This window comes from Onychomys torridus, chromosome 11, assembly GCF_903995425.1.
Source record: "Onychomys torridus chromosome 11, mOncTor1.1, whole genome shotgun sequence".
NCBI lineage: Eukaryota > Metazoa > Chordata > Mammalia > Rodentia > Cricetidae > Onychomys > Onychomys torridus.
The window spans coordinates 6,167,646-6,194,922 of record NC_050453.1 but is presented as its reverse complement, the minus strand read 5'-3'; the positions used below and the strand labels follow the sequence as shown (position 1 = coordinate 6,194,922).

At 38.9% G+C, this 27,277-nt stretch overlaps 1 protein-coding gene across 2 annotated transcripts in view; it reads right to left on the bottom strand.

The window, feature by feature from the left end:
* Kcnk2 (potassium two pore domain channel subfamily K member 2) overlaps positions 1 to 27,035 on the bottom strand; it is a 197,104-nt gene extending 170,069 nt beyond the window's left edge. The window contains exon 1 of one of the 2 annotated variants that reach the window (XM_036202516.1): positions 26,486 to 27,035. In XM_036202516.1, coding sequence (XP_036058409.1) covers positions 26,486 to 26,519 — 34 coding nt within the window. In that variant the 5' untranslated portion in view covers positions 26,520 to 27,035. The remainder of the gene's footprint in view (positions 1 to 26,485) is intronic. The other variant, XM_036202520.1, reaches the window with a different exon arrangement.
* Between the last annotated feature and the right edge of the window lie 242 nt (positions 27,036 to 27,277).

Genomic DNA, 27,277 nt, shown 5'->3' with positions numbered 1-27,277 from the left:
ATGCAAGCCAGCTCTTTATTCCAGATGGTCTTTCAGAATATCACAAGGTGTTTACAGAAGTACATATTAAAGCAAAGAAGTGAACTCACCAAAGCTGCAGGACACGGAGTTGATGCTCAAAGTCAGGTTGGTTCTTACATACTAGCAACAAATGACTAGGAAATGAAATTAAGGCAGCGGTGCTGCATCCAATTACATAAAACCACACTAAATGCTAAGAGATACATTTGAATAAAGATGCTTGACGACTTTGTGATTGAATATTTAGAGCACAGTTGAAGATTTGGTAAGTGGAGATCTGCAGCATGTTCAAGCATGACAGGAGTCAATCCTATTAGAACAAAATTCTCCTCCAGTTGATCTTTAGCTATGACAATGAAGTTCAAAATCTAAGTGGGCATTTTGAAGAAACAGACAAGCTGGTTCTAAAAAGCATTTGAAAAGACCTTGAGAAAAGGACAACATTGAAAGACTGATGCAAAGTGGAAACTAGATCAATGGAGCAAAAGAGAAAGTCCACCTGTAGTCCTACACACACATAGATGGTCAACCAATCAACCAATCCATTTCATTTCGGCCAATGCTTCTGGGATAGGGTATCCATATGAAAACAAATCTAGCTGTCCAAAATCAATTTAAAGTTGAAAACAGACTTAAAGATTAAAGCTAAAACAATATATTTCTGTAGAAAAAAACTCTCAAGAATACCATCACAAACTTGAAACAGACAGGTCTCTTATACAATGCACAGAATATTAACTATAAAAAGTAGATAAATAGGAATTTGTAAAGATAAAAGCTTATTAAGTAATACTGCTATAATAATGAGTAGATAATCAGTAGATGCATGAGAAAATATTCACTATACACATACCTAACCAAGGTTAACACATAGGAAACACACAAAGAGTCCTGAAGACCAATCAAAACCATCATACCAAAAACAGATGAGGATATAGAGGAGGAGGAGGAATGCAAAGTATACAACCATGCTAGAAAATAATGTAACTACAAAGAAAGTAAAGAATATACTTACTGTAGAAACCCAGCAATCCCATTTCTAAGTACCTATATAAGTTAGTTTAAAACTCAAGTTCTTGAGCTGGTGAGACAGGTCAGTATTTACTATGCAAGCCTGACAACATGAATTAAATTCTTGGAGCCCATGAAAGGTAGATACAGTGACATGCATCTACAATACCATCACTAGAAAGTCATGAGACAGAGAAACTCAAGGTAACAAGGTAGCAGGAAAGAATGACCCCTAGAACTTACCTTCTGACCTCCACAAAGGCAACATGGCATACATGCACCAATGCTCTCACAAAAATTCAACAACATTTTTTTTTTAAAGCAAAGAATTAAAAAAAAAAAAACTTTTCATAGAACATGGAGAAATCCAGTTGTGCCTGACCTGGAAGCTTCATCCCCTCTGGTTATCAATAGTGATGGAAAGTGTAGTCTAAGCTGCTGGAGGAGAAAAGTAATCATCAATCCTGCCTGTGAACCCTGAGAGCTACAGTAAAGACCAGCCTGGCAAAAATAGGTCCACTGGTGTAATGGTGGCATGAATGTCATGAGAATAACCACTTTCTGATTGGATTTAAGTCTTTCTCCATAAGATGAAACTCATTCCTGGTATCATTATTGGGCAAATAACCTATGCTCAGACAGATCAAGACCCTAGGAGAGAACCTACTACTATCATTCAGCTAAATGGACATACTATTAAACAAACTCATAGTGACTTCATTATACCTGTAGATGAAGGCACCTTTCAATCTTCATCAGAGAAGCTTCTGTTTGCAGTATCTGCTGACCAACACAGACAATGGGTCAAAGTCCAGAGGACAAGGGACTTCAAAAATGTCCATCCCTAAATGGAACACATGTACTGCACTCTCCTCCCTAAAGCTTCAGGGATCACCACAGAAAAAGATGTAAACAGAGTGTAAGAGCCAGAGGTGGTGGATTACAATACAACAATGTCTTCTAGATATAGCAGGGCAGCTACATCTGTGAACTCATAGTGGTTGGCACAGCATGAAGAAGATCTGTTCAGCCCCAAGCCAGACAAAATCCCAGCATGGAGAGGGGAGTTACATGTGAAGTTCTACCCTATCCATGGAGTTATTGGTAATTATTTGTTGTGGGAGATTTGTTTGTGCTGCTGCTCTGAGACTATCAATAGAGTCCAACCTTGGTTCAAAAGGCAGAGTCCACACTAAGCTAGCTAGAGGGGACTATAGGGTTATCTGACTGGTGGAAAGGAAGCTAGAGGGACACACAGGAGGAAGAAGGAGGGATCTAAGGCAATGCATGGTCTTTTTTGAGCAGGGAAAGTAGAGAATGAGGAGATCATTTCTCCATGGCTTTCTCAGGTTTATTTCCCTAACATTAAACTTCCAAGTTTTATTTTTTTTTAATAAGCAATAGAGGAAGTAGCATTATCAGGCACCCAACATGGGGCCTTAGATCACACCCAAGTGGTGCAGAGCCTCTGCCACCACTCCTGGAAGGTGGTTCGGTTCTCCCAAGTGCTACATCCTGTGCTCTCTGCCCAAGTACAGCAACAGCCACCTTGGGCAGCTGCCATCTACCATTCAAGGCAGGTGGCTCAGTCCCCTCCCATGATGTGTCTTAGCTGCACAGGTTTCTTCTACCAGTTTCCTTATATTAGCTCCAGATAACTCAACTCTCCCTCTGCATGGAACATAAGCAACCACAGTGGCCCCCAGCCCAGGCATGCAGTTAGCACAGCTTGGGGCACTCCACTGCAATGTTGTTGGCATCAGCAGAATTGATGAAACACGTGGAAATCTTAAAGAGGAAATTAGGTTTTAAAAGTGGGGGGGGATTTTTTCCCATGTTAAGAATCATAAATATCACAATGCAGAGAGTTAAGACCCTGTTTAGGGCTACTATGGATGGCTTGCAAATGGAAAAATTAAATGAGGGGATTAAACCATTTAGCTGGGATTGACATTATACCAATTTTAATTACTATCAGTTTGGTATTTCATATTTTATCCCTAAAAAATGTTTGACAACTATGCCAAATATGATAATTTGATAGATAAGATATAAAAACTTATTACTAAGTCTTAGAAAGACTTACTAATGAAAATTTGACTGATAAGATACAAGCCTTAGAAAGACCTATTAATGAAACTAAGAAAAATATGCAGACACAGACAGAGGAATTCAGAGTAGAACCTACTGCACCATAGCATTATGAAATTGAAGAGCATACCAATGTTATTAGAAAACTAACTTTAGTTTATACAGTTACCATATCAGAATGAACAACTGATGATAGGCACCTCCAAGGCTATGCAGAAGTTGACTGGAATACTGAGGAAGTTTTAGATTTGAAGGGATTTAATGAAGCAATAGTTTCATATGGTATACATTCACTCTATGTAAATCAGATATTAAATTCATGGGCAACTTGGAACAGAATTATTCTCCAAGACTGGAAAGATTTATCTACAGCAATATTGGAAACTGGCCCTCAGTTACAATGGAAAACAAGGTGGAGAGAGAAAGCTAGGGTCATAGAATAACAAGGTAGGACTAGAGATATGGAAATTTCCCAAGATCAGCTTCTTGGTGAAGTCCAGTATGCTGACTTGCAAAAACAGTCTCAATTTGATGATAACACCTTTTTTTGTGCCATGTCATACTGTAGCTTTGAATGCTTGGAACAGGGTTGAAGAATCAGGAAAGAGGACTGAGTCATTTACTACAATTATAAAAGGCCCCCAAAAAAAGCCTTCATTGATTGTTTTTTACCAAGATTGACTTCATCTATAAATAGATGATATCAGATCCAGAAGTTAGACAAATATTAATTTAATCTTTGGTATTTGAAAATGCTAATTCAGAATGCAAAAGGGTAATTAGGCCTTTAAAGTCAAGATCAGCACCAATAGATGAATAGATTAGAAACATGGCTAATATTGGATCTTATGCTCATGACACTGCTTTGATAGGAGAAGCAATATCTAGAAATTTTAAGAAAAATAAAAATGCCACATTTTAATTAAGGTAAACAACATCATATGAAAAGGGATTGTAGGTAAGATATTCCTAGAAACAAGGTTTTTTTTCCTAGGGATAATCCAAACAGAAGGCCTCAACCTTCTGAAATGTGCAAAAGGTGCAACAAAGGCATTAATTGGACTAATTGATGAAGACCAACAAGGGACAGGCAAAGTAACTCTTTGCCACTGGAAAACACCCTGAGGGGCCCCCCAAAGGCCCCAATATCAAATTTGGCTCAATCATTCCATCAGCCTTGGAGAAACTCATCAATAGAGCAATTAAAAGATTTAATACCTGTTGTTAAAAACCACACAGCTCTGGATATGACCAAAGACAAAACAACTATTTAGATACAACAAAAAGTACTGGAGAGACCAGAAAACAAGTATTTTGGCAAACTGCTATAAATAAGCATAGACCAAAGCTAAAAATACATGTAAATTGGAATTGAAATTGAGGGTTTGGTAGACACAGGTACAGATATAACAACAATTTTACCAAAATCTTGGTATCCAGTTTGACCTCTTCAGGAGGCAAGTGTTAAGCTTCTTGGGATTGGAACTTTATCTCAGGTAAAACAACGTCCAAGTTGGATTGAATACATAGGGCCAGAAGGACAGATAGGAAAATTAAAGCTAACATAGCTATGTGGCTAACATAGCAATGAATTTATGGGGAAATGATTTGTTAGAGCAGTGGAAAACACAGATTAATATTCCACAAACTCTAAAAGAATGAATGCTTCTCAGAGAAATATTAAAAGGTATTATTAAGAACAGTTATATGGGTTGGGGATTTAGCTCAGTGGTAGAGCAATCACCTAGTAAGTGCAAGGCCCTGGGTTCGATCCTCAGCTCAAAAAAAAAAAAAAAAGAACAGTTATAGACTCTTTGGGTTGTATGTAAGCAGGGAACAACAGCTGGTGGTCTTTTAAGGGTCCTGGCAGCCCTACCTTTAAATAGGTTACTGACAAACCTCTCTGGGTGGAACAATGGCCTTTAACATCAGAAAAATTACAGGCATTAGAACAGCTGGTACAGGAGCAGCTAGATGCTCAACATATTGAAAACTGTACTAGTCACTGGAATTCTCCCATATTTGTCATTAAAAGGAAATCTAGAAATGGAGAATGTTAGCAGATCAATTGTTATTAATGATGTGATTCAGCCAATGGGCTCTTTACAGACTGGAATTTCCTTGCCTCTGTATTACCTAAAGGGTGGTCTATTATAGTGACTGATTTTAAAGACTGTTTTTTACTATACCTTTTCAAAAATGGGATAAATAAAAAATTGTCTTCACAGTGCCTACTTCTAATTCCCACCCTGTTAAACAATATCAGTGGAAAGTTCTTCCATAAAAGATGTTCAAAAACCTCACCATGTGTCAATATTTTGTACAACAGCCATTAGAAATAAATTATAAACAGTTCCCTCAACATATAATTTACCATTATATAGATGCTGTCTTACTGACTGATTCAGATGCAATAACTTAGAAAAATGTTTAAAGAAGTAAAAAATAAATGGGGATTACAAATTACTCCTGAAAAAAATACAAAGAGGAAAGTTTATCAATTACTTAGGATATAAGACAGGTTTACAAAAATTCAACCACAGAAAGTACAAATCAGGAAAGATCAATGACAAATTCTTCAAATTCTTTTTTTTTTCCAAGACAGGGTTTCTTTGTGTAACAGCCCTAACTGGCCTGGAACTTGCTTTGTACATCAGGCTGGCCTCCAACTCACAGAGATCCACCTGTCTCTGCCTCCCAAGTGCTGGAATTAAAGGTATGCACCACTACCACTTGGCCAATTATGAATTCTTAATGTTTTTCAAAAATTACTGGGAGATAATAATTGGCTATTGACCCACAATTGGATTAACAATTCAAGAATTAAGTAATTCATTTCAAACCTTACAAGGTGATAAGAACTTATATTGTCCAAGAAAATTATCATCTGAAGTTGAGAAAGAATTGGCTTTGGTAAAAGAAAAATTACAAGATGCACATGTGGACCCTTTGGATCCAGAGATTGATTGCATTCTGGTTATTTTACTTTCTATGCATTCTCCCACAGGAATTCTTATGCAGAGAGAAGATAACATCTTAGAGTAGATATTTAATCACACAAGTAGAGTAAAAAATTAAAGTCCTATGTAAAAAAGTTTTCTTAATTTATTCTGAAAGGATAAATTTTTTTGTCAATTAGCAGGACAAGACTAAGCAGGAATTGTGGTATATATAATATATAATTGTCTCATTATAGACAGAAAATGAACAATGCAAAACAAAATGCAGTAACTTTGGGGGAGAGATTAGTAACAAATATCCCAAAAGCAAGAGGCTTCAGTTTATAAAGAGAATTAATTGGATCTTTCCTCACATTGTATGGGGAACACCAAATATAGAGGCTCTACATTTTATACTGATGCAAATAAATCAGGAAAGGAAGGTTATAAGTCATGAATAATAAGCAAAGTGGTTCAAAGCCATTATGATGCAGTTCAAAAGTCAGGATTATATGCTATTCACATTATATTCTTAGATTTTCCATAACATCTTAATATAGTTACTCAATATGCAGAAAAGTTGTTTTATATATTGAAACCACTGAACTTATTCCAAATGATTCAGAATTATCTTTGTTATTTATTCAGTTATAAGAAATAATCAGGAATAGAAATTATCCCTTATATATAACACATATTAGATCCCAAACAGGCCTACCAGACCATCTAGCACATGGTAACAATGAAATTGATCAACTATTGGTAGGAAATGTGCTAGAAGCCTTAGCATTTCATAAGAAACACCATGTTAATAGCAAAGGTAGTTTTGATGAAAGATTTCTCTATCACTTGGCAACAAGGCAGAGAAATTATAAGGAAATGTCCTACTTGTTCTTTGTATAACCAAACTCACTACCTACAAGAAGTAACCCAAAGGGTACTAAAAGACATGAAATTTGACAAATAAATGTGTTTCATTTTGTAGAGTTTGGAAAATTAAACTATGTGTACCATACCATAGATATATTTGCGCTGTGGTCTTCTGACTCAGGATTTCAATGAACAACTGCTTTGAGTTCTGAAAAGGCTGATTCTGTAGTTACACATTTATTAGAAGTTAATGGTCATTATGGGGATACCTGTACAAATTAAGACTGATAATGCTCCAGCATATGTCTCTAGTAAAATGAAGTAGTTTTATTTTGCATATTACATGTATACAACACAATCCTACAGGAAAAGCAAATATAGAAATATCCAATCACACTTTAAAAGATATGCTTAATAAAAAGAAAGGGGTAATAAAGACCCTCTCCCAGTGATAGGTTTCACACTGTTCTATTAACTTTAAATCTTAAATGCTAATGAGAAAGAAATGACAGCTGCAGAGAGACATTGGATAATAATTTTAAAAAACCTGCTGAATTAAATCAGCCTGTATTTTTTAAAGATGTGTTGACATCAGAAGGGAAACTAGGATATGTGTTATGTTGGGGAAGAGGTTTTGCTTTTGTTTTCATGGGTGAAGAAAAGCTATGAATACCATCAAGATTGATAAAAATTTGAACAGGAGAGGCCACTTGATTAGGAGAGACAATAGTTCATCAAACAGTGTGGCCATTCAATCTAAATTAACTTTTAAGACTAACAAATACCTTTCATTTGATCAGATATAACCTGCCAAAAAAGAAACTCCCCAAAGTTAGGGTTGGGGCAGGGTTTTGTTTTTGTCTCTTCAAGAGAATAAAAGTACCCAACTAAGGAATCAGAAGACCACTGCACAAATGAGACATCTGAAGAATAGGAAAAATCATCCAGAGAAAATGTCTCAAGAAAAAAGAGTAAATTATCTTAATGGTGTAACACATTTCCAACAGAAAAAATTTCATAAATCTTCCCAAACGTTTGTTTCTGCTGTTCTCTATAGACATATAATGCAGATGGTCTTTTTGTAGACCCAACTCAATTAAACTTTAAAGCTAGCTATGGAGTTGTGGTGTAGGCCTCTCCTTCTCTAAACCTAAGCATGCTTGTTAAAGGAAAATCCAAAGTCTCTGTCTCATGTCAGAAGAGCCACTTGGTACGGGACAGAGGAAACTCAAAATCGAGGGACTGTTATATTGTCACTAATCTCAATCCTTTGGATTTATTTTGACTCTTTAAAACTTTTCTTAAGGTAGGAATACTATATATTTCTATATTTAACATATATATGTATATATATAAACTTTCTGCCATGATATTAATGCCCTTATAAGAGTAATAACTAGTTCTAGAAATAGGATTTATCTAGTTTCCTATATGTGATTTCAGGCTTGAGTCTGGAGCAGGTAATTAAGAATTAAGCTGTGCATCCCAGAGTGTTGATACATTGTGTACCCTAATAAAATTTGTCTGAAGATCAGAGAACAGAACAAGCCACTAGATTAAACACAGAGGCCAGGCAGTGGTGGCACACATCTTTAATCCTAGCACTTGGGAGGCAGAGATCCAGCTGGATCTCTGTGAGTTCAAAGCCACCCTGGACTAAATGAGATTGACTCAGTCTAGGAGAGAAACAGAGGCAGGCAGTGGTGCCACACACTTTTCATCCTAATACTTGGGATCACATGCCTTTAATCCAAGCACTAGAAAACTTCAGATAGGAAATGATATGGGTGGGCAGAGAAAGATAGATAAGGTGTGAGGAGACAGGAACTAAAGTCTTTTGGCTGAGGAAAGCTTTTCAGGATGAGGAGTTTTAGAGATAAGAGGTGGCTTGTTCCTTTGTCTCTCAGATCTTTCAGCATTCACTCCAATATTTTGGCTCTAAGCTTTCATGAAAAGACAATTTAGCAATTCCTGTTACATCCCAGGTGCACTTAACAGATTGTGATCCTTTAACGTCTCTGAGATCTGGTACATATGACACTAAAAATGTTTAAGTTTTCTGTAGTGAACCATGACTGTTCCTAACAGCAACCCTTAAAATCTCCAAAAAGATGATGGAACCCAACAACGATGATTCCACCTGGATTATGGTAATGCCACTAAGCTGACAAATGCCACCCAAAGATCAGCTTTGGACTACATACTGCTCAGGACAATTTCACAGTGGTTAGTTAAGATGGTCCAGCCTCATAGACTACTCCAGGCAGGACTTCAGATAATCCTTGTACTTTCCCCTCACACTGAGACTGGATAATAACTAGATCTCCCAGAACTTGATCTTTATCTCAAATTTTTTATGACCCCCTAAAGATGCTGTCACCCCCAGACAACCATAAGTAATTTTAAGAACACAACACTTGTATTCTCAAGAGGTGGGGTGAGTTGTTTTTGGCCATTTGGTGGGTGGATGTTTGTCATTATTTAGGGGGGCTGGTTACAAGTTGTTATTGGTCATGGTCAGGGAGGAAACTAAACAAAGGAGATTAGGTTCAGGGATCTTGTTCTGAAAAGAAAAAGAGGGAATATAGAAATGACAGGATAAAAGTGTATATTATTGAATCTACTTTCAAACTAAGAAAGCAACTACCATTCTCAAATAGTTTACATTGGCATGGGTTTTTGTACATTGATACAAATCTAAGGTTATTTCTATTATATTTTCTCTATTATGTTTCTACTCTTGTTTCAGATATTTTTGTATATTGATACAAGTTAAAGGGTTTTTTTGTTGTACTATATATATGTTTCTATTCTCATGTAAGATATTGTACCTAATGTAGGTCATTTTAAAATGTAATGTAAAGTTCTGGTCCTTGAAAGCTACTGAGAATAATAAAGAAAGATTAACAGTCAGTTATCTATAACAATCAAATTTATAGCCATGTTAGGTATGTTTGCAAGGTCAAACAGATATATTTTAAATAGATAGATGGTCTTCAAACACTTTAGAGACCTACAGAATATGGCACTTAAAATGTTTTAATAACATAAGGATTTTAATGACAGTGAGACATGTCTGCTCCTGGAAGCACCAATTTACTTCAAAAGAGGATGATAGGCATCAAAGAGCCTACATATGCAGTTTGCTTTCAATGTGGCAAAGTTAGTCACTGGGCAAAAATACTGCTTTTGCCTTGACTATTGACAGTATGCTGTTCAAATTGGACAAGCAGGGCACAAAAGAAGTTAACTGCCAAACTTTGCCAGAATAAGGTAGGACAGTCCTTCAAAATTCCTGCTTCACAGAAAAGTCTGTCAGATATTCTAGACCTACAGGCTGAAAATGGATGTCCCAGTGTTGCAGAGGAACCTTGGGGTGACTGTCCAGGCAGCCAAATGTCTCTATCATTTCTGAGTTTTGAAAGTTGCTTGCTCTGTACTTCCTGTTTAATCAGGTAATATTATATTCATCTCAGGTCTCTGATGTAGTTGAAGATGAGATAGTTGTGGTTACAGTTTTCCATAGTTATAATATGGAAGGTATATCAGGTATAAAACTTTAGACTCACCAAGATAGGATAGATAATGTTGTATTTTCTTTCAATTTGCCAAATACTAATGGACTGCCCCATTGTGAAGGTATTTTTTAAGTGATAATTTGTTCTTATTGTATATAGTTTTACTATGTTAGAATTAAAACCCTTCATTTTTATTTAGACAAAAAGGGAGAAATGTGGTGGGAGATTTGTTTGTGTTGCTAATCTGAGACTGCAAACGGACTTGGATTTTGGTTTGAAGGGTGGAGTCTACACCACATTGGCCAGAGTGGACCATAGAGTTTTCTGATGGACTGAGAGGAAATTAAAGTGACACACAGGAGGAAGGAGGAGGGACCTAAGTAGGTAAATTGTCTTTTCGCAGAAGGGAAGGTGGAGAAGAGAGTGGGTGATTGTTTCTCTATGGCTCTGTGGATCTCTCGGTTTATTTCCCTAATATTTAACTCCTGAAATTTGTTTTTTAATAAGCAATAAAAGAAGTTGCAATAATTATTAGCTACTGGAAAAAGAAAGGTTAGTTTCTCTAAGAGTGCAACCCTCGATGCATCAGATACACTCCAGCAGAGGATCATACATCAAGAATATTCAGGCATCATAAATATGCCTTGATGAGTGGAAAGAATACAAAGTTGAATGGAAAGGGAAGAGGGCATATATCTGGGAAGAGTTAGGGAAGGAATGGAGAATATGATCAAAATATATTGTACAAAATTATCAAAGAACTAACTAAAATAAATTCTTATAGAAATGTGTGAATCAATGTTTCTAGAAGCTTCATTTCTCACCACACAAAATCCCAAAAAACCAGTCACTCAACAGGAAAAGAATAATCAATAGATGGTACACTTTGCAGTAGAGTATACCACTTAGGTGGCCCATGCTACAGCATGACTGGATTATAAATCTATCCTGTTAGATGAAAGAAGCCAGAGCCTAATTGGTATACCAAAAGATACATACATAAAATCCAAATCATGTGATATTACAAAAAAGGTGAATCTGTATAAAGAAGGCACATCAATGGCTTCCAGAGGTTGGGAAATGTTTCATAGTTACTGTTTGTGTTTATGGTTAATGCTTATTCTAATTTTGGAAGTCTATTGAAACCAATAGGATCAAGAAATCAAACAATTGATATAAATACTAAAAATGAAGAGATACAACTGTCTTTAGTGAAAAATATAAGGAGTTTAAAAAGAGGAAAACCATTAATTCTTATAAAAACCATTTGATGGAATGTATAAATATAAATTCAGCCATCAGAATCAGTAAGTTTTTTCTTCGCTGATAACATACACCAAAAAGGAAAAGAAGAAAATTTTTCTTTTTAAATGGCAATGTAAATTAAAATAAGAAAGTCATAGGATTCATGAAATCTGTGGGTCTTATAAAAGGAGACAACAATAGGATAGCTTAATATAAAAACAATCTCCTTAATGTAAGAATGTGTACATATTTGTAACTACACTGACATGTGTCATGTGTATAACGCCACTCCTGGAAGAATGCTATTACTGCTTTATTTCATGTAAAAGTTGTCTTAGCAATACTTTAAATTATTATTAAAGTATATTATAATGATATGATATGTTCTGAATTTTATGTAATTTTAAAAGTTATATGAAATGTAACTATCTGAAACAAACAAAATGATAATTAATTCAAACCGAGTATTGGGATATTCCATAAGGCTACTGAAATACATATATATATATACATATATGTAGATCAGAAGAACCTGGGGGAATCATAAAAGAGGTGATACATATGTGAGAATCTGACATATGACCAGAGTGCAATTCAATCAAGGAAGAAAAAGAAAAGAAGATTAACAACATCAGCTCTGGACTGGACGTCTATCCTGAGAGAGTCAGACTAGTTAATTTATCTCAAGTCAGATACCAAACAAAACAAGCAAGTGGGTTAGAGCAGTGGTTCTCAACCTTCCTAATGCCATGACCCTTTAATATAGTTCCTCACATTGTGGTGACCCCCAATCATAAAATTATTTTCATTGCTACTTCATAACTGTAATTTTGCTACTGTCATAGATCATAATTTAAATATATGATATGTAGGCCATCTGATAAGTGACCCCTGTGAAAGGGCCATTCAACTCCAAATGGGTTATGACTCTTGAGAACCACCAGGTTAAAGTGGTAGCTATAAAGATACTATTGGTATTAACTGGGACGTCTGGGAAAGACCCAGATGGGTGCTAATAAATAACTGTTGCATTGCAGAAGATAGTATAAACAAAGATATTAAACAAGTGGTGGATTCAGAAGACATGTTTGCAGTATGTATGACAGATCAGGATTTAAAAGCTGTAATTACAGGAAGAACACTTTACAAATTAACAAGAAACTGACAACCTAACAAAGAGATGAGCAACAAATATAAATAGACAATTCATAGACACGGAAAACCAAATGGCCAACACATATGCATAAGTGTTTTCCAAATTCACTAACAGGAAATGGAAACTGAAGTAACAAAACATGGCCTCACTTCAGATCCATCAGACTGACAAAAAACAGCAGTGAGAGTAACAGCATTGCCAGTGGGGGCTTGTGAGACGGTATCTTGGGAATTGCTGACAGGAGCACAGACTTAGAGCATGATCTGGGAACATTCATTAAGAGGAAGAAACATAAACATTCAGAACCCATAACCCCTCTCCTGGATACATAGGAGAACACCCAAGAGCAGATGTGAGTCCAGATGTGCACTGTAGCACTCAGTGCCAACAATGATGTATACACAGAGGGAACCCTCCAAACATCTCTACTGACTTGGGATTTACAGAAGAGCTAGAAGATAAGATAAAATGTCATCCCCAAGACTCCATACCATCACCACAAACATCACCTCACAGCAACTCTGGCTCCCTGCAGAAGGCCCCACAAGACCAGCTCTGACAACATTTGGTGACAGAGGAGGAGGTGGCTCATAGGGCCCTCTATTAGCTGTTGATAGAGGCTGGGAGAGAAGAAGCCACTGTCTTCAGTTGCACACCCAGTGCTGACCCGACAAGTGCCAACGGATAGCTCGCTAAGGCCACACACTGCCCTGGTTAAACTCAGTGTGTCACAAAACAAAATGAATAGATGTGAACCTGAAATAAATATTTGTGTGGGTGGGGGACAAAGATAGTAGGAAGATAGGAGGGGGAGGGAGTGAGAGTGATCAGCAGAGGTATTAGTGTTTCTATTGCTTCGATGAAACACTATGACCAAAAGCCACTTGGGGAAGAAAGGGTCTATTTTGCTTACTCTTTCATATTACAGTTCATCACTGAAGGAAGTCAGGACAGAAAAAGAGGGTAGGAACCTGGAGGCAGGAACTGATACAGAGGCCCTGGAGGAATACTGCTTACTGGCTTGATCTTCAAGGCTTACTCAGCTTGCTTTCTTATACACCCAGGACCACCAGCCCAGAGATAGCCCCTCCCACAAGGGGCCCTCCCACATCGATCACTAATTTAAAATGCTCTACAGGCTTTCCTAGAGCCAGATCTTATGGATGAATCTTCTTGATGCAGCTTCATCCTCTCAGTTGACTCTAGCTTATGCCAAGTTGACATGGCATGCATAAAAGTAATTTAAATTTTTAATTAAAAAACAGTATAATAGAAAATTATGTTTAATAAGCTTTTAATTTTCCATAGAAATGATAAAAAAAAACACATACTTGTTTGTGTGATTATAAACATACATAGCTACTGCATGTAGAGGTGTGAGATATGGGGTGGTAACCATCTGAAAAGATCCAGAAGGATGAGTATAATACCATTTGTGAAGGTATAATGTTAGTTAAAATGATTGCAGTGAAAGGAAAATAGCTTCTGGAGAGATGGCTCCATGGTTCAGAGCACTGGCTGCCCTCTAGAGGACACAGGTTTAGTTCCCAGCACCTACATGTGCCTTGCATCCATTTGTAACTCCAGCCCTAAGGTCTCCACTGCCTTCTTCTGGCCTCTGTGGGCACTACATATGCATGTATATCTATGCAGGCAAAACACTCAAGCGCAAACAATAAAAATAAATAAATCTTTTTTTTTTCAAAAGATGAAAACACAAATGGCAGAAGAGAGGGAGTTAGGAACAAAGGAGGAATGAGAGAGAACATTGTTCACACCCAGAGCATTATAAAACTCCTGCACACATAAAAGTGTAAGCATCTGTATGCAGCTTCTGGCCTGCAAAGCAGTGAAAATTACTTCGATTGTTGACTGTGCACCAAATGCTGTATGTACTCATTTCTCCATCTTCTCCATCACACTATGAGGTTCAAACTGTTATTATCGCCATTTAGCCAATGATAAAACTAAGAGATGAGGTAACCTTTCCAAAATTAGAGTAATTAAGCTTCAGGTCTTGGATTTGAACTCAGGATGGATAAACCTGAAATCCTAGCCCATAACCACTAGACATATTGCCTCTCAGCAGATATGTGTCTAGGACATTGTGTTGATCCAAATATACATATTACAAAGTGATGCATGTATACTGATTCTGTTCCGGGGGAAAAAGTATATATTTGAGCAAAAAGAAAAATGCATGTATGTAACTTTCAATCTATATGCTCCATTTTGGAGGGTGAGGTTACATGCAAAGGTGATTTGGATGTCATTCATTTGTTTGTTTGGTTTTGAGATAGGGACTCAAACAGCCCAATCTGGTCTTGAACTCACTATGTAGGCAAGGATGACCTTGAACATCTGATCCTCCTGTCTCTACCTACTATGTGCTGGGTACAGGCATGCATCACTATGCTTATTTATGAGCTGCTAGAACTTGAACCCAGGGCTCTGCTCATGCTATGTGAGTATTCTGCCAACTGAGCCACACCTGGTCCCTGATGTTTTGTTGTTAATGTGTCCCTGAAACATTTGAAAAGAAACTAGTCTCAAAAATTATGCAAAAACAGCCAGGCGGTGGTGGCGCATGCCTTTAATCCCGGCACTTGGGAGACAGAGCCAGGCAGATCTCTGTGAGTTCGAGGCCAGCCTGGTCTCCAAAGCAAGTTCTAGGAAAGGTGCAAAGCTACACAGAGAAACCCGGTCTTGAAAAAAAATTATGCAAAAATAATACTAACAAGGCACTGAAACTTTTCTTTTCTTTGGATAGGTTCTGGTGTTTAAGTATTGCTCTCTGAGTGGAAATGCCAGGCACACAGTCTCTCTTGAAGGAGGTGCCATTCTTCAGTTCAGGAGGGATTTTGACAAGTTGGAGGAAGAACATGACAGGTAGCTTAGAAACTGCAAGGCATCTTCAAGCACAATGCCTCTGGAACATGGGATAGGACAAGCTTTTCTGCATGAGAGCAGGGCTGTGATCTAGAAGGATGTGTGGGCCTGTACAGACTTGAAATGCCAAGAATGGAAACATCAACCACATGAAGGGATGGGGCTCCTGTGATGCTAAGCTTCATGTCCCAAACACTCCCAGAGTGGCCCTGACACTTACAATACCTTCTTTCTAGTCCCAGTTTCATGGTCCTTACTCAACCACACAAACCTGTCCAGAGAATGCCAGAGTCTTGGTGTGATGCCTAGTGGTTCCAGTGAGCTCCCAAGTGTCATAGCTGGCCCATTGCTGATAGATAACTTGTCCTACTTGGGTCTTTAGACCTGCCTGAAGGTGATCATTCCACTTATTTTCCAAAGCAAAATAAATGCCTCATCCAAGAAGGGGACCAAGAGGGGAGATCTCCTGACCTCTGTGGGTCCTGGTGATAAGAATATTACATGCAGTAGTGGGAAGACACAAAAAACAAGCACAGTGTAAAACAGGGAGACAATATCCAAGATGGCAGTCACCTGCATGTGAGAATCAGCATTGCATTGAGCCACCTCACTTCCATTTTTTTTTCACTTGTAAAAAGCTAAATGTTTTGTTATCAAATAAATCATTTTTTAAAGGTTTACAATAGTCTACCATCTTTTCTGGTTTGGGTGAAAACAGACATCAAAGCAAATTTAAGAATGTGTCACTTATTAAAAGAAGCTCTCTGGTTAATGGGTGTGAGTTGCAACAGTCTTAGGATGCCCAGTCTGTGCATGGCATGGCCAGGCTTGCTAACTAGGGCATGCAGCCATTGACCATGATTGTCTTGTGCTCAACTTAAATGGATTCATCTCTCCCCATTGTCTAACTGCTTCAGCAGAGCTCCACTCAAAGTATAAAAATACTGAGTCATATTTATAGCCAGGGGACAGATTTTAAAGATGATTCATTGATGGTTCACTGGACTGACATGCTCAAGCTTCCTGGGTTTGGGTAAAATAGTGGGGTCTGCTTCGTCAAAAGAGGTGGTCAGGGAGGTGTCTTCAGTAGCAATCTAGCTAGTGCCTAGAGAGCTTACAGAGTTCCAAGAAGAAATTCTTTCCTATAATAAAGTGGGAGATTAAAAAAAAAAAAACTACTAAGCCTCAGAGAAAGTGTCTAAAATTAAGGATAGATTTAAGGAAAGGGATTTACAACATTGCTTTCCAGTAGCAATATCTCCTTTGAAACCCAAAGTGCCCATCATAGGGACTCTATCTGCAGTCTCCAAGTTCATAGGTTGCACAAAGCTGTGTATTAACAGCCATACTGTTTGCCCTCACTCAGGCATTGCATAATTCAGCTATGTCTCCTTCAATTATAAGTCCTTTCCTTCCACATGATACTGCCCTACTAATAAAGTCACCCACAGACCCACAGTCCATAGAAAGGGAAGGTAAAGACCAAAGTCCATCATTGGCTATCTACAAGTGTCAAAAGCCAAAGTTCTCCCACAAATACTAAGGCTGAAGGGAGAATGTGTGAACTTTGGAGTTCTCATATTGTCTTTCCCATTGCATAAAAAAATAAAGGTGACATGGGTAAGAAAAGAGAAATATTAAGAGGAGAGTTATCAAATGCCCCTATGTCCTTGGGAAGGAACCCTGAACCATCTAATCCTGGGTCATGTTGGGTATGGGGTGGTTCACAGCCTCCAGATAGGTTAGCAGGGTGGGAGTACCTCTGACTGCAACTTCCTCCAATGCATCTCAGCAATGCAGTGGGATTCTTACAAATGCCCTCTGCCCTGCCCACCAGGTAGTTGAATATCACTGCCGACTGATGATATCCAGCCCAAAGGGGTCTAGGACCATGTCAGAAAACACCCTATGGGTCCTGTGTGGCAAGAAGACAGGCACACATTTCTCTAGTCTCATGAGAGATGCTCAGAAATTACTAAATAGACTTGAAGAGTGCTGACAGGTAAGGCAAGGCAGACACAGCAACATGGGAGGACTCAGTGACTAAAGATATCACAGCAGATGACAAATAAAAAACTGTAAAATATATTTCTTAATATCTAATATGCAACTATCATCCCCCAATGAAAGCCCAATTTACAGACCATTTGAGAAAAGAGTCCAAATGTGTTTGTAGTCAAACTTTATCCTTCATTCCTAACAAGGTTTCTAAGCTGGACAAACTATGCACTGTGTTTGATTCCAAACATTGCTCACAGAGTTCACAACACAGAATGTCTTTAAAGCATTATCCCATAGCAGGGCAGACTAGAAGAGGGAGTATCTGGAGGGATACTCTAACACTGAAGACATTTCTAAAGTTTATGCAGAAACTTATTACTCTAAAATTTCCTAAAAATACACACATATGTATATATATATATATATATATATATAAAAGTTTAAATGGAGTTACCCTATAATGGGGTAGCAATAACCCTACTGGACATTAGAAGCTAACAAAAAGCCTAGTGCCAGGCATGGGTTACCTTTTTGCAGTTGTTAGCCAGTGAGTACCCACAGACACCCCCAATGTCAGAAACTATTGCCAATTCTCTTGGTTATTCTCCAAACTTGACCCTATTGCCAAAGACACCACATATTTGAGTCACAGAACATGGAGAAACCAAGCTGGGACTGACCTAAAAGCCTCATCTCTACTAACTAGCTTTCACAGTGTTGAAAGGTACAGTGAATGCTACAAGAGGAGAAAAGTCATCATGAATCTTACCAGCTGTGCACCTTGTGAGCTATGATAACAACCAGCTTGGCAAGATAGGCTCCTGTGCAACTAAGGCACAAATGTCATTGGGGTAACCAACCACTTTCCAATCAGATTTAAGGCCTGATCCACAAGCTGAAAATCATACCTGGAACTGTTATTGGGTTCATGAACCTGTGGCTAGAAAGGCCACAGACTCTAAGGGAGAAATAACTACTATTATAAGTCTGCTAGTTGGATATAATACTAAACTGAATTCCAATGACTCCTCATTCTATCCAGAGATTACTGCATCTATCAACCATCATCGGAGAAGCTTGTATTTGCAGTAGATGGTGATTAACGCAGAGATAAATTGGTCAAGGTCTAGAGAATGAGAGACTTTGGAGTGCTCAGTCCTGAGCGGGATGTCTATATAGTACTCCAACACTCAGGGACCACCGTGGAAGAGGGAACCAAATCACCGTAAGAGTCAGAGCTGGTGCATGACTACAAGGAAGCAGTCTGTTCCGCCACCTTTACCTGACATCACACAAGCAAAGTAACTTCTATCTGTATCATCAACTGAATAGAGAGTGGGTTTGCATCCCGCCTAGAAGGGCCCTCTCTGTGTCTTTCTTTGTCTCTATCTCTTTTACTCCCCTATGCCCCTGTACAGGGTAGAGAGGGATATGCCAAATTGGCATGGCCTTATCAATTTATAGAAATACTCAGCCGTGCAGTGGTGGTGCACACCTTTAATCCCAGCACTTGGGAGGCAGAGCCAGGCGGATCTCTGTGAGTTTGAGGCCAGCCTGGTCTACCAAGTGAGTTCCAGGAAAGGCTTCAAAGCTACCCAGAGAAACCCTGACTTAAAAATCAAAAAAAAAAAAAAAAAAAAAAAAAAAAAGAAAGAAAAAGAAAAAGAAAAGAGAAAAGAAATACTCCCTGTCAGGCTTGATTTTCTATACACAGAGAGGTGAGAATGGGCAGTGTTGCAGTCCAGATGTGGTTTCTCAACTCACTTCATATTTGAATGAATATGCTAAACAATCCACTTATTTGAGGCAAGTTCATTGAATTTCATCAGTAATATGTTCCATTTGTATTAGTTATATATTCTCAAGATAACTACCCTCTTTATGGGACAGTGTTTTCCATTGTTAATGATTGACTTCTCTCTATTAATTTAAATTAAACATGTAATTGCCATTGGCACAGTCTAATAGTATTCTAAGTAGATTTGTGAGATATTTTGGAAGTCAGAAGTTTCCTGAAACCATTCAACAAAAAAGGAGCATAAGCAAAGAAAACTACATGCCAGAAAACTACATGCCAGAATCTCCCATGCCCACCTCTCTCTCTCTCTCTCTCTCTCTCTCTCTCTCTCTCTCTCTCTCTCTTTTCTCTACACACACACACACACACACACACACACACACACACACACACACATACATATATATATATATATATATATATATATATATATATATATATCACCTCAGCTAATTTTTTTCCATCAACATATAAAACATAAAGATCCTTCACAGGCATCTGGAGTTAATACTAAACACAGGCTTTTTAAAGATTCAAAATTCAAGTGATATACTTGACCAGATTGACAAATTATAGGATACAAAATATATCACATAGTAATAAGAATGGTGTTTGGGGAAAAATAAGATCTTTCCATAACAAATCTCTTAACAAACTCAGGGGTAGACCAGAATTTTTTTAATCTAATAGAGGATGTCTTCATAAACCTCTAACTAACATCATGTTTAATAATAAAGGCTAGAGATCCATTCCTGCTAAGAACAGAACAAGGCAAGGATGTTTATTCACCATACTCCTGTTCCACACGGCACTGAAACCCCTCACCAGTGCAATAGGGTAATCAAAAACATGACAGCTGCACCCCGGGAAAGAAGAGACAGAAATGTCACTGTGAAGTGACATGTTCTATACTAAAAATAACCTAAATCACTTCTCAAAAGAAGCTCCTAGGAGTTGAGAAGTAGAGAAGGTCATTGGGCCATGTCAGCCGGTATATAAAGATCAACCCAACACATTCCAGTGTTAGCAATGAACGTGGAGGTGGAAGCTTCAGGACACGATCTACAATAGCTCTGAAAGGTGGCATGTTCGGGTGTGACTCTAACAAGTGAAATGTGCAGAATTTGTAGGAGGGACCCAGAAAATGCCGATGACAGAAGAGCTAACTGTGTGAAAGGGAAGGCTTGACATTGCTAAGATGTCATTTCTCCACGGATTGATGTGAGTCAACTAACTCCCCCAGCCCACAGGGCATGTGTAAATAACACAAGTTGATTTGAAAACTTACATGAGGAATGGCTGTGGGGATGGCTCAGTGGTCAGAGCATGTAAAGCACAAGCATGAGGGAGAAGGAGAGCTCAGATCCCAGAAGCCATGCAATGCCTGTTGGGCCTAGCAGACTGTAACCCCAGCCTCTTATGAAGTTGGAATCCCCAGAGCAAGTTGGCTAGCAAGACTAGGTCTATCAGCAAGCTCTGGGTTTGATTGAGAGACCCTGCCTCAGTGCACAAGGTAGAAGGGCAATAAAGGATGATTCCCAACATCACCCATGGTGTTGCCCATGCACAATCATAGGTATGCAAAGCATGCATGTACACACATACACTACACACACATAAACACATGCACCACACATACACATACACAAAGAGGAAAGGTAGAAGTAAAACTTCTATGCAATGGCAAATAACTTGAAAACTAATTCTGAAAAGAAAAATAATTTAAAGGACTCGCATTGCATGATCCTATAACTAATTCTAAAGGTAAATTAAGCAAGAGAATATGGTATCATAGAAATTATGTACAGAGTGAACAGGGCACACAGTAGCCTAAAAATATCTCTCAGAAGAATGGCAAATAGATTTGTAGTGCAAGAGAAATTCTGTAGATGCGTGTGTGTGTGTGTGTGTGTGTGTGTGTGTGTGTGTGTGTGTGTACACAAGTTTATATCTATAGTTCATCTCTACTACAAAAATTAACTCAAAGTAGTTCATGAATAGGCATTTCCAGAAAAAAAGATATTCAGGAAAATGAGCATACAAGTTGATGAGAAAGTCACACCCTTGTCAATGTTTGTTTCTGGGGGTAGGGGTATTTATCCCTTGGCTATTCTGATATGAGTGGCACTTGTAAACAGCTGAGTAATACATACACACACACACACACACACACACACACACACACACACACACACACAGTTAAAAATAATATAGTTTTTGAAATTTCCAGAGATGGTTGCGTGTATTTGTAATCCAAGAGCGAGACAGATAGAGACAGGTAGATCGCTGGAGCTTGCTGACTAGCCAGCCTCACCTACTTGGTGAGTTTAAGGCCAGTGTCTAAAAAAGGGTCAGGATGGATGGCACCCGAAGGAAAGACACCTGAGACTATCATCTGGCCTTCGCAAACACACATCTCTCTCAAACACGTGCACACAAAGACCTTGTGATAGACAATGTGACTGATACAAAATCAACGCACTACTTTTCACAATCTCCAGTTGTTAATCTGTCTGAGATATTCAGCCCTGCTCTTACTGTTCCCTATTTTTCTCTTGCACCTATAAACTGCAGTTCCCTCAGCCTACGCAAGGAAAACGTCCAGCTGCTAGACTGAGATGATCAGAAAGTCCATGACACGAGCCTCAAACTCTATACCTGTCAGAGGCAGTTGATGGCCTCTGAGGAGCAGTGGGGCAGAGTCCCAGCTGTTGTCACTGCCCACTTAAGATACAACCCCAGAAGTGTGCTTTCTCTGCAGTTGTCTGACTCTGTGTCATATCACCCCAAGAAAAGAGCCCGGAACACAGCCAGGGCCTCATTGCAAGAGTTCCTTCCCTGATGAGTAGTATGGAATGTCTACCCTCTCCTCTGTACCAACAACAAATTAAAATACAATACTGCCCAAGTTAGACCTCAGGAAACAATGAGCTCATTGGCTTATTTATAGATCACAGAAGAGGGGTTGCCTAAAAGAGCACAGATGACCCCAAAGCTGCTATACTGGAAAGTCTTCACCTAGCATGGCTGATGGCTTGCCCTTAGCCACACAGATGGAGGCTCTACCTCCCCACCCTATATACATACTCTAGCACTTTCTGTGAACTCATATGTAATGGGCACAATTACATACAAATGGCTGTAAAGAGCACTGGAATCTCAAATGAGGGACTGGGGACACTCCTTACTCCATCATATGAAGCGGTGTCAACAGTCCACAAGCCTGAGAAGGGACGATCGCTTGTGAGCAGACACTAATGAAAATGGCTGCTCTTTTGATTGGAGGATAGTGATCACAACAGGAATTGTAAAATAAGAAACAAATGAATGGACATGGACACTCGCACCCTCCTCATGTGAAGAGAACCATGACTTCAGACACTCAGCAATTTCTGAATCCTTGACTTGGGCTGAACCCAGTTACACTGTACTGTCTTCATGTGTGATGGGTGGGCTTCTGTGAATGGTGTAACACAAAGTTAGTGTTAATTAGTGATCAAGTTTAAGATTCCTGTTAACATGTGAGAGCAGGAGGTGAATCAAATACTTCTGGGTAAAAATCAGAGAGGATCATGAAGCCATTAAACAAATTCCCCAATGTGCTAAGTTTCACTGTTTCCCACCCAACCGTCTGCTTCAACAATTATGCTACATTTCTGCATTTATTTACCCCATGCAGAGGATGAAGTATAGCCTCCATTTCCACAATGGGAATAACAAAAAACAAGCTCATAAATGTGGAGGTTTGTGGGAAAGAAAATGATACTACACAGATGCAAGATCATACTTTTAATGGCCATGCCCACATGCCAGTGATTTTTTTCCCAATTGAAAATTCTAACCACTGGGTTATTTCCTAGCTGGGATGTGGGAGCCTAAGCAGCAGTGCGAGGATTGTGGTCCTACCCAAGTGCTTTGCACGTGTGCTTGAAACAAGTAGACACGATAAATTAAATCATCAAAATACGTTACCCACAGAAATCTCTGCTTTTTTGCAGACACTGTGGAAAGATGCCATAGGAGACATTTTTAGCCCTTGAGTTTGCAGAAGGTTACTTCTGCTGCATATCTGCACCACTAGCTACAGCAAAGTTCCTAAGGTGAGTACACAGGCTATATGTAAATGCTGAAAGGGGAAATTAAGTAACAGCAGTCAACTGAGTGCATGGTCTTACAAGCATCAAGGCCATAAGCAAATGGATTTTGCCCTTTGCCTGGAAAACAACAGGAAAAGCCTTCATTGTTTTTAATTCATGCAACCTGATTGCCTTATTTATTCTGTTTTGCTGTGATTGGTTTTTGAGGCAAGGTCTCACCCTGTGGTCTGAGATGTTTTGGAACTAAAGATGAGCCTCCTACCTCAGTTTCCCAAGAGCTGGAATGACAGGCTTGAACCACTACACCTGCCTGGTGCTCCTTCTCTTATTGTACTGTAAGCTTTGCTTGATATTTTTTGTATCTTAGCTGACCGGTACTCAGAGAACAGATATTTTATCAGCTTGTGCCATTGACTGGTATTTAGTTCAATGAAAGAATTGGGGCTAAATAGCCCCAATTATCAGATTATCAGAACACAAAAGTTAAAGGTCCCTGAAGCTTGTATAATTTAAACATCCTAACACACACTTACTATGTGTCAGACAAACAACATAGTGATCTAATTCAACCTTTACAAGTATGAGAAGTAATATCATCTTGTTTTACATATAAGAAGCTAGAAAGAGGACTTAGAGAGTTTTTCCAAAACCTTACCATTTATAAATGGTGGGTCTGGAATTCTAACACATAGTTGTCTGACTCAGAATACCTGACCCTCCTTCTTTTACACCCACCGCCCACAGTGGTCAACACTCACACTTCTCACTACAACAGACATTGTGTAACTCTGCCTATGGATCTTCTGGTGGCCTATTGCTGATTGGAGAAATCTAAAGTAATCATCGGCTACCCATAGCCTCTCTTGCCGCTGAACTGTGCATGGTTACACCTACTTCCTCCAGCTGAAGATGTTCCCCAATTCTGTCGCTGTTTTGTTTAGCATGGATGAGATCAGTTCTCACTGAACAGCTGACACTGGCTTTGAACTCGTGTCCCCAACTCCTAGATGGGAAGCTCCAGAACCACAGAGACACATCACCCTCTCCTTCTCCTCACAGGCGGGGACCAGTGTGAGAACTCCCCGAATGTTGCATCATTTCTTGATTGGGATTCCAGAGGTGTGTATAACAATTCCAGATGACTCTAGCCTGACAAAGTATGAACCCCTAAAAGAGCTGCAGGGCTATTGCTAGGGACTGTCTTACTCTAGTTAGAATTTCTACCTGGTAATCGTACCTGTGAAAGTCATGTCTAAGTTGACTGAATGACTAAAGGGATAATTTAAGCTTAGCCATTTTTATATATGATATTATACATGCTATAATTTAAGCTCACCCCAAAGCTACATGTAATTATCCCAAAGTATTTTACTTTCTGAAGACTGTTGCTCAGTTACAGCTTTTCCCAGTTCCTACCCCAGGGACTTACCACCACTTCTAACACATGTACAGCAGCATTCTTCTTCTCTACTTAAAGTAGAGAGGGGCAGGTTCAATTAACAAACACCTGTGCCAAGTACGCCACAGGGGAAACCCAGAGCACCAGAACGTTGCTGTCTGGCATTGTGAAGATGGTGACAGCGTCGTGAATGAGTTTGCATCTCTCTTCTACTAGATGACTTCCTCTTGTCCCTCTGGACTCCAAGGACCCTTTTATCCATTCATATCTCAGTTTATTTTCACACCCCTTACACCTAAAAAATGATCAATCCAACGGAGGGCACGGTCAGCATCTCAGCCTGTCTGTTCACCCTCAACAGAGAGAGGTCCTACACGCTAACTTACCCAATGTTCCAGCACACAGGCTAGCACCAGGGCCTTACATACAGACTGGAAACAAGTTATGCTTAGCTATGCTACAGACTGAGCTGTTCCCAGGTGACACTCTTCCAAAGAAACAATGAATCAAAAGAAGAGTAACCAAAGTGGCAGTGAATTAAAAATTTGACTTTTAAAGAAACCCCTTGCTGGAAAAGGCAATATAATTCCCTTATTATAAAGTCCTTTGATACATGCAGCTCAATCATACTCATGAATAAATTTACAGAGTGAGTCGAGATTTATCTTCCGATTAACTTGGCAGCAGACTTTGTTCAACACTCAAACCTGACTACTACATCTAAATCTGTTCTGTAGTCGACACTAAGAGTAGAACTTGCCAGAGTTAGTGTCTGCACAGAGCTAAGGTTTTCACAGACTTGGTTCACACTTGTAAGAGCATGTCAGCACACTTAGACATGAGAAGTCTTAGTCTCAGGTGACTTGTTGAATACTCTGGACGTAAACTTTGGAAATACAAAAGGAATCCAGGTGTCAGTTCCAAAGAAGTCTATTCTGTGTGGCGACACCTTCTCCTTGCCCATTCACAGATTCTAAATGTGTCTTCCCAGCAGGAAGATAAGATAGATAAATAAGATTCACCCAGGAAATAGTTCAGATTCTCTCTAAATCCTGATAGTATTGCATGAATCTCTATACATGCATGTTTTGATTACAGGATGAGCCACATGAAATCAAAGTCATAGGGTTTAAACCATCAGTATGCAGATTCAGTGTAATTTACAGATATACATTGACAGGTCATGTATTGCCAGAATAACACATCACACAATAAAGCCTGGAGCGATGTGCCTGCCATACAAGGCGCTCTAAATCAACCTTCAGTTTCTTCCAGCATTGCAGAATCATGGAAGGCATTTCATCCACGACCCTTCTGCTGGAGTTTAATTATAGACTAGTCTACAAAGGAAGACCTATATCAAACACTTGCTCAGAGTTCTACTCAACAGCATGCCCTACTTTTTTTTTTTTAAACAAACAAGACTCTTGATTACAGCAAAGATACTTACGATAGAAGTTCCTCTTCACTCGTGGGTTCATCATTTGGAGATGTTTTCATCAGGAGTTGTCATGCTTTTGATCTTTAACACTGTTCTTCCTCCTAGGTTTCTTGTCCGTAATGTCCAAAACAGAGTCACTTGAGGTAACAAGCCATCGTCCCATACTGTTTCTTTTGTGTGTGTGAATGTTACCCTGTAGATCGATTTCCTGTCCCAAAACACTCAAAATGAACAAACGCTGCTCTGTGCGAATGAAATGTGCTGCTCAAGTCCTCTGTTTTTGCAGTTTAGTTCAGGAAGAAAACCCTGATTAAAATGAGGAATCATATCCCAGTTGTTCCCGAGAACTTAAAAGACAGACGCTCCTTCCTTATGAATGGGCTTATCAAAGTTGCTAGTCTCGTTTGTTCTTGCTAGCTTGGGTCTGCTGTACTATTTACACACAAAGCATCCATGTGCCTTGTGCGGCTTAAAGTCCCACCCAATAGCCACAGTAACACAAGCACAAACTATATTTCAAATCAGGCTTTCTGTGCTTTGAAGTACATAATGCTTTCCATTCCTGAACGGACAAAGAGATCTACATTGTCAAAGTTTATTTTAAGCTCATGTGCTTGCTCAGTGCAGTGGCAAACAGACGTCCTGTGCCTGTCGTGCTGTGACTGGAACCTATTAATACAAACAGATGAACCACTGGCCATGCTCCACACAGGCTCTGACTTCTTTATTTCTTTCCCCTTATCTAAATTGCATCGATTACCTTTCTTTTTTTCTTTTACATTAGGAATGTTAGCAGTTTTA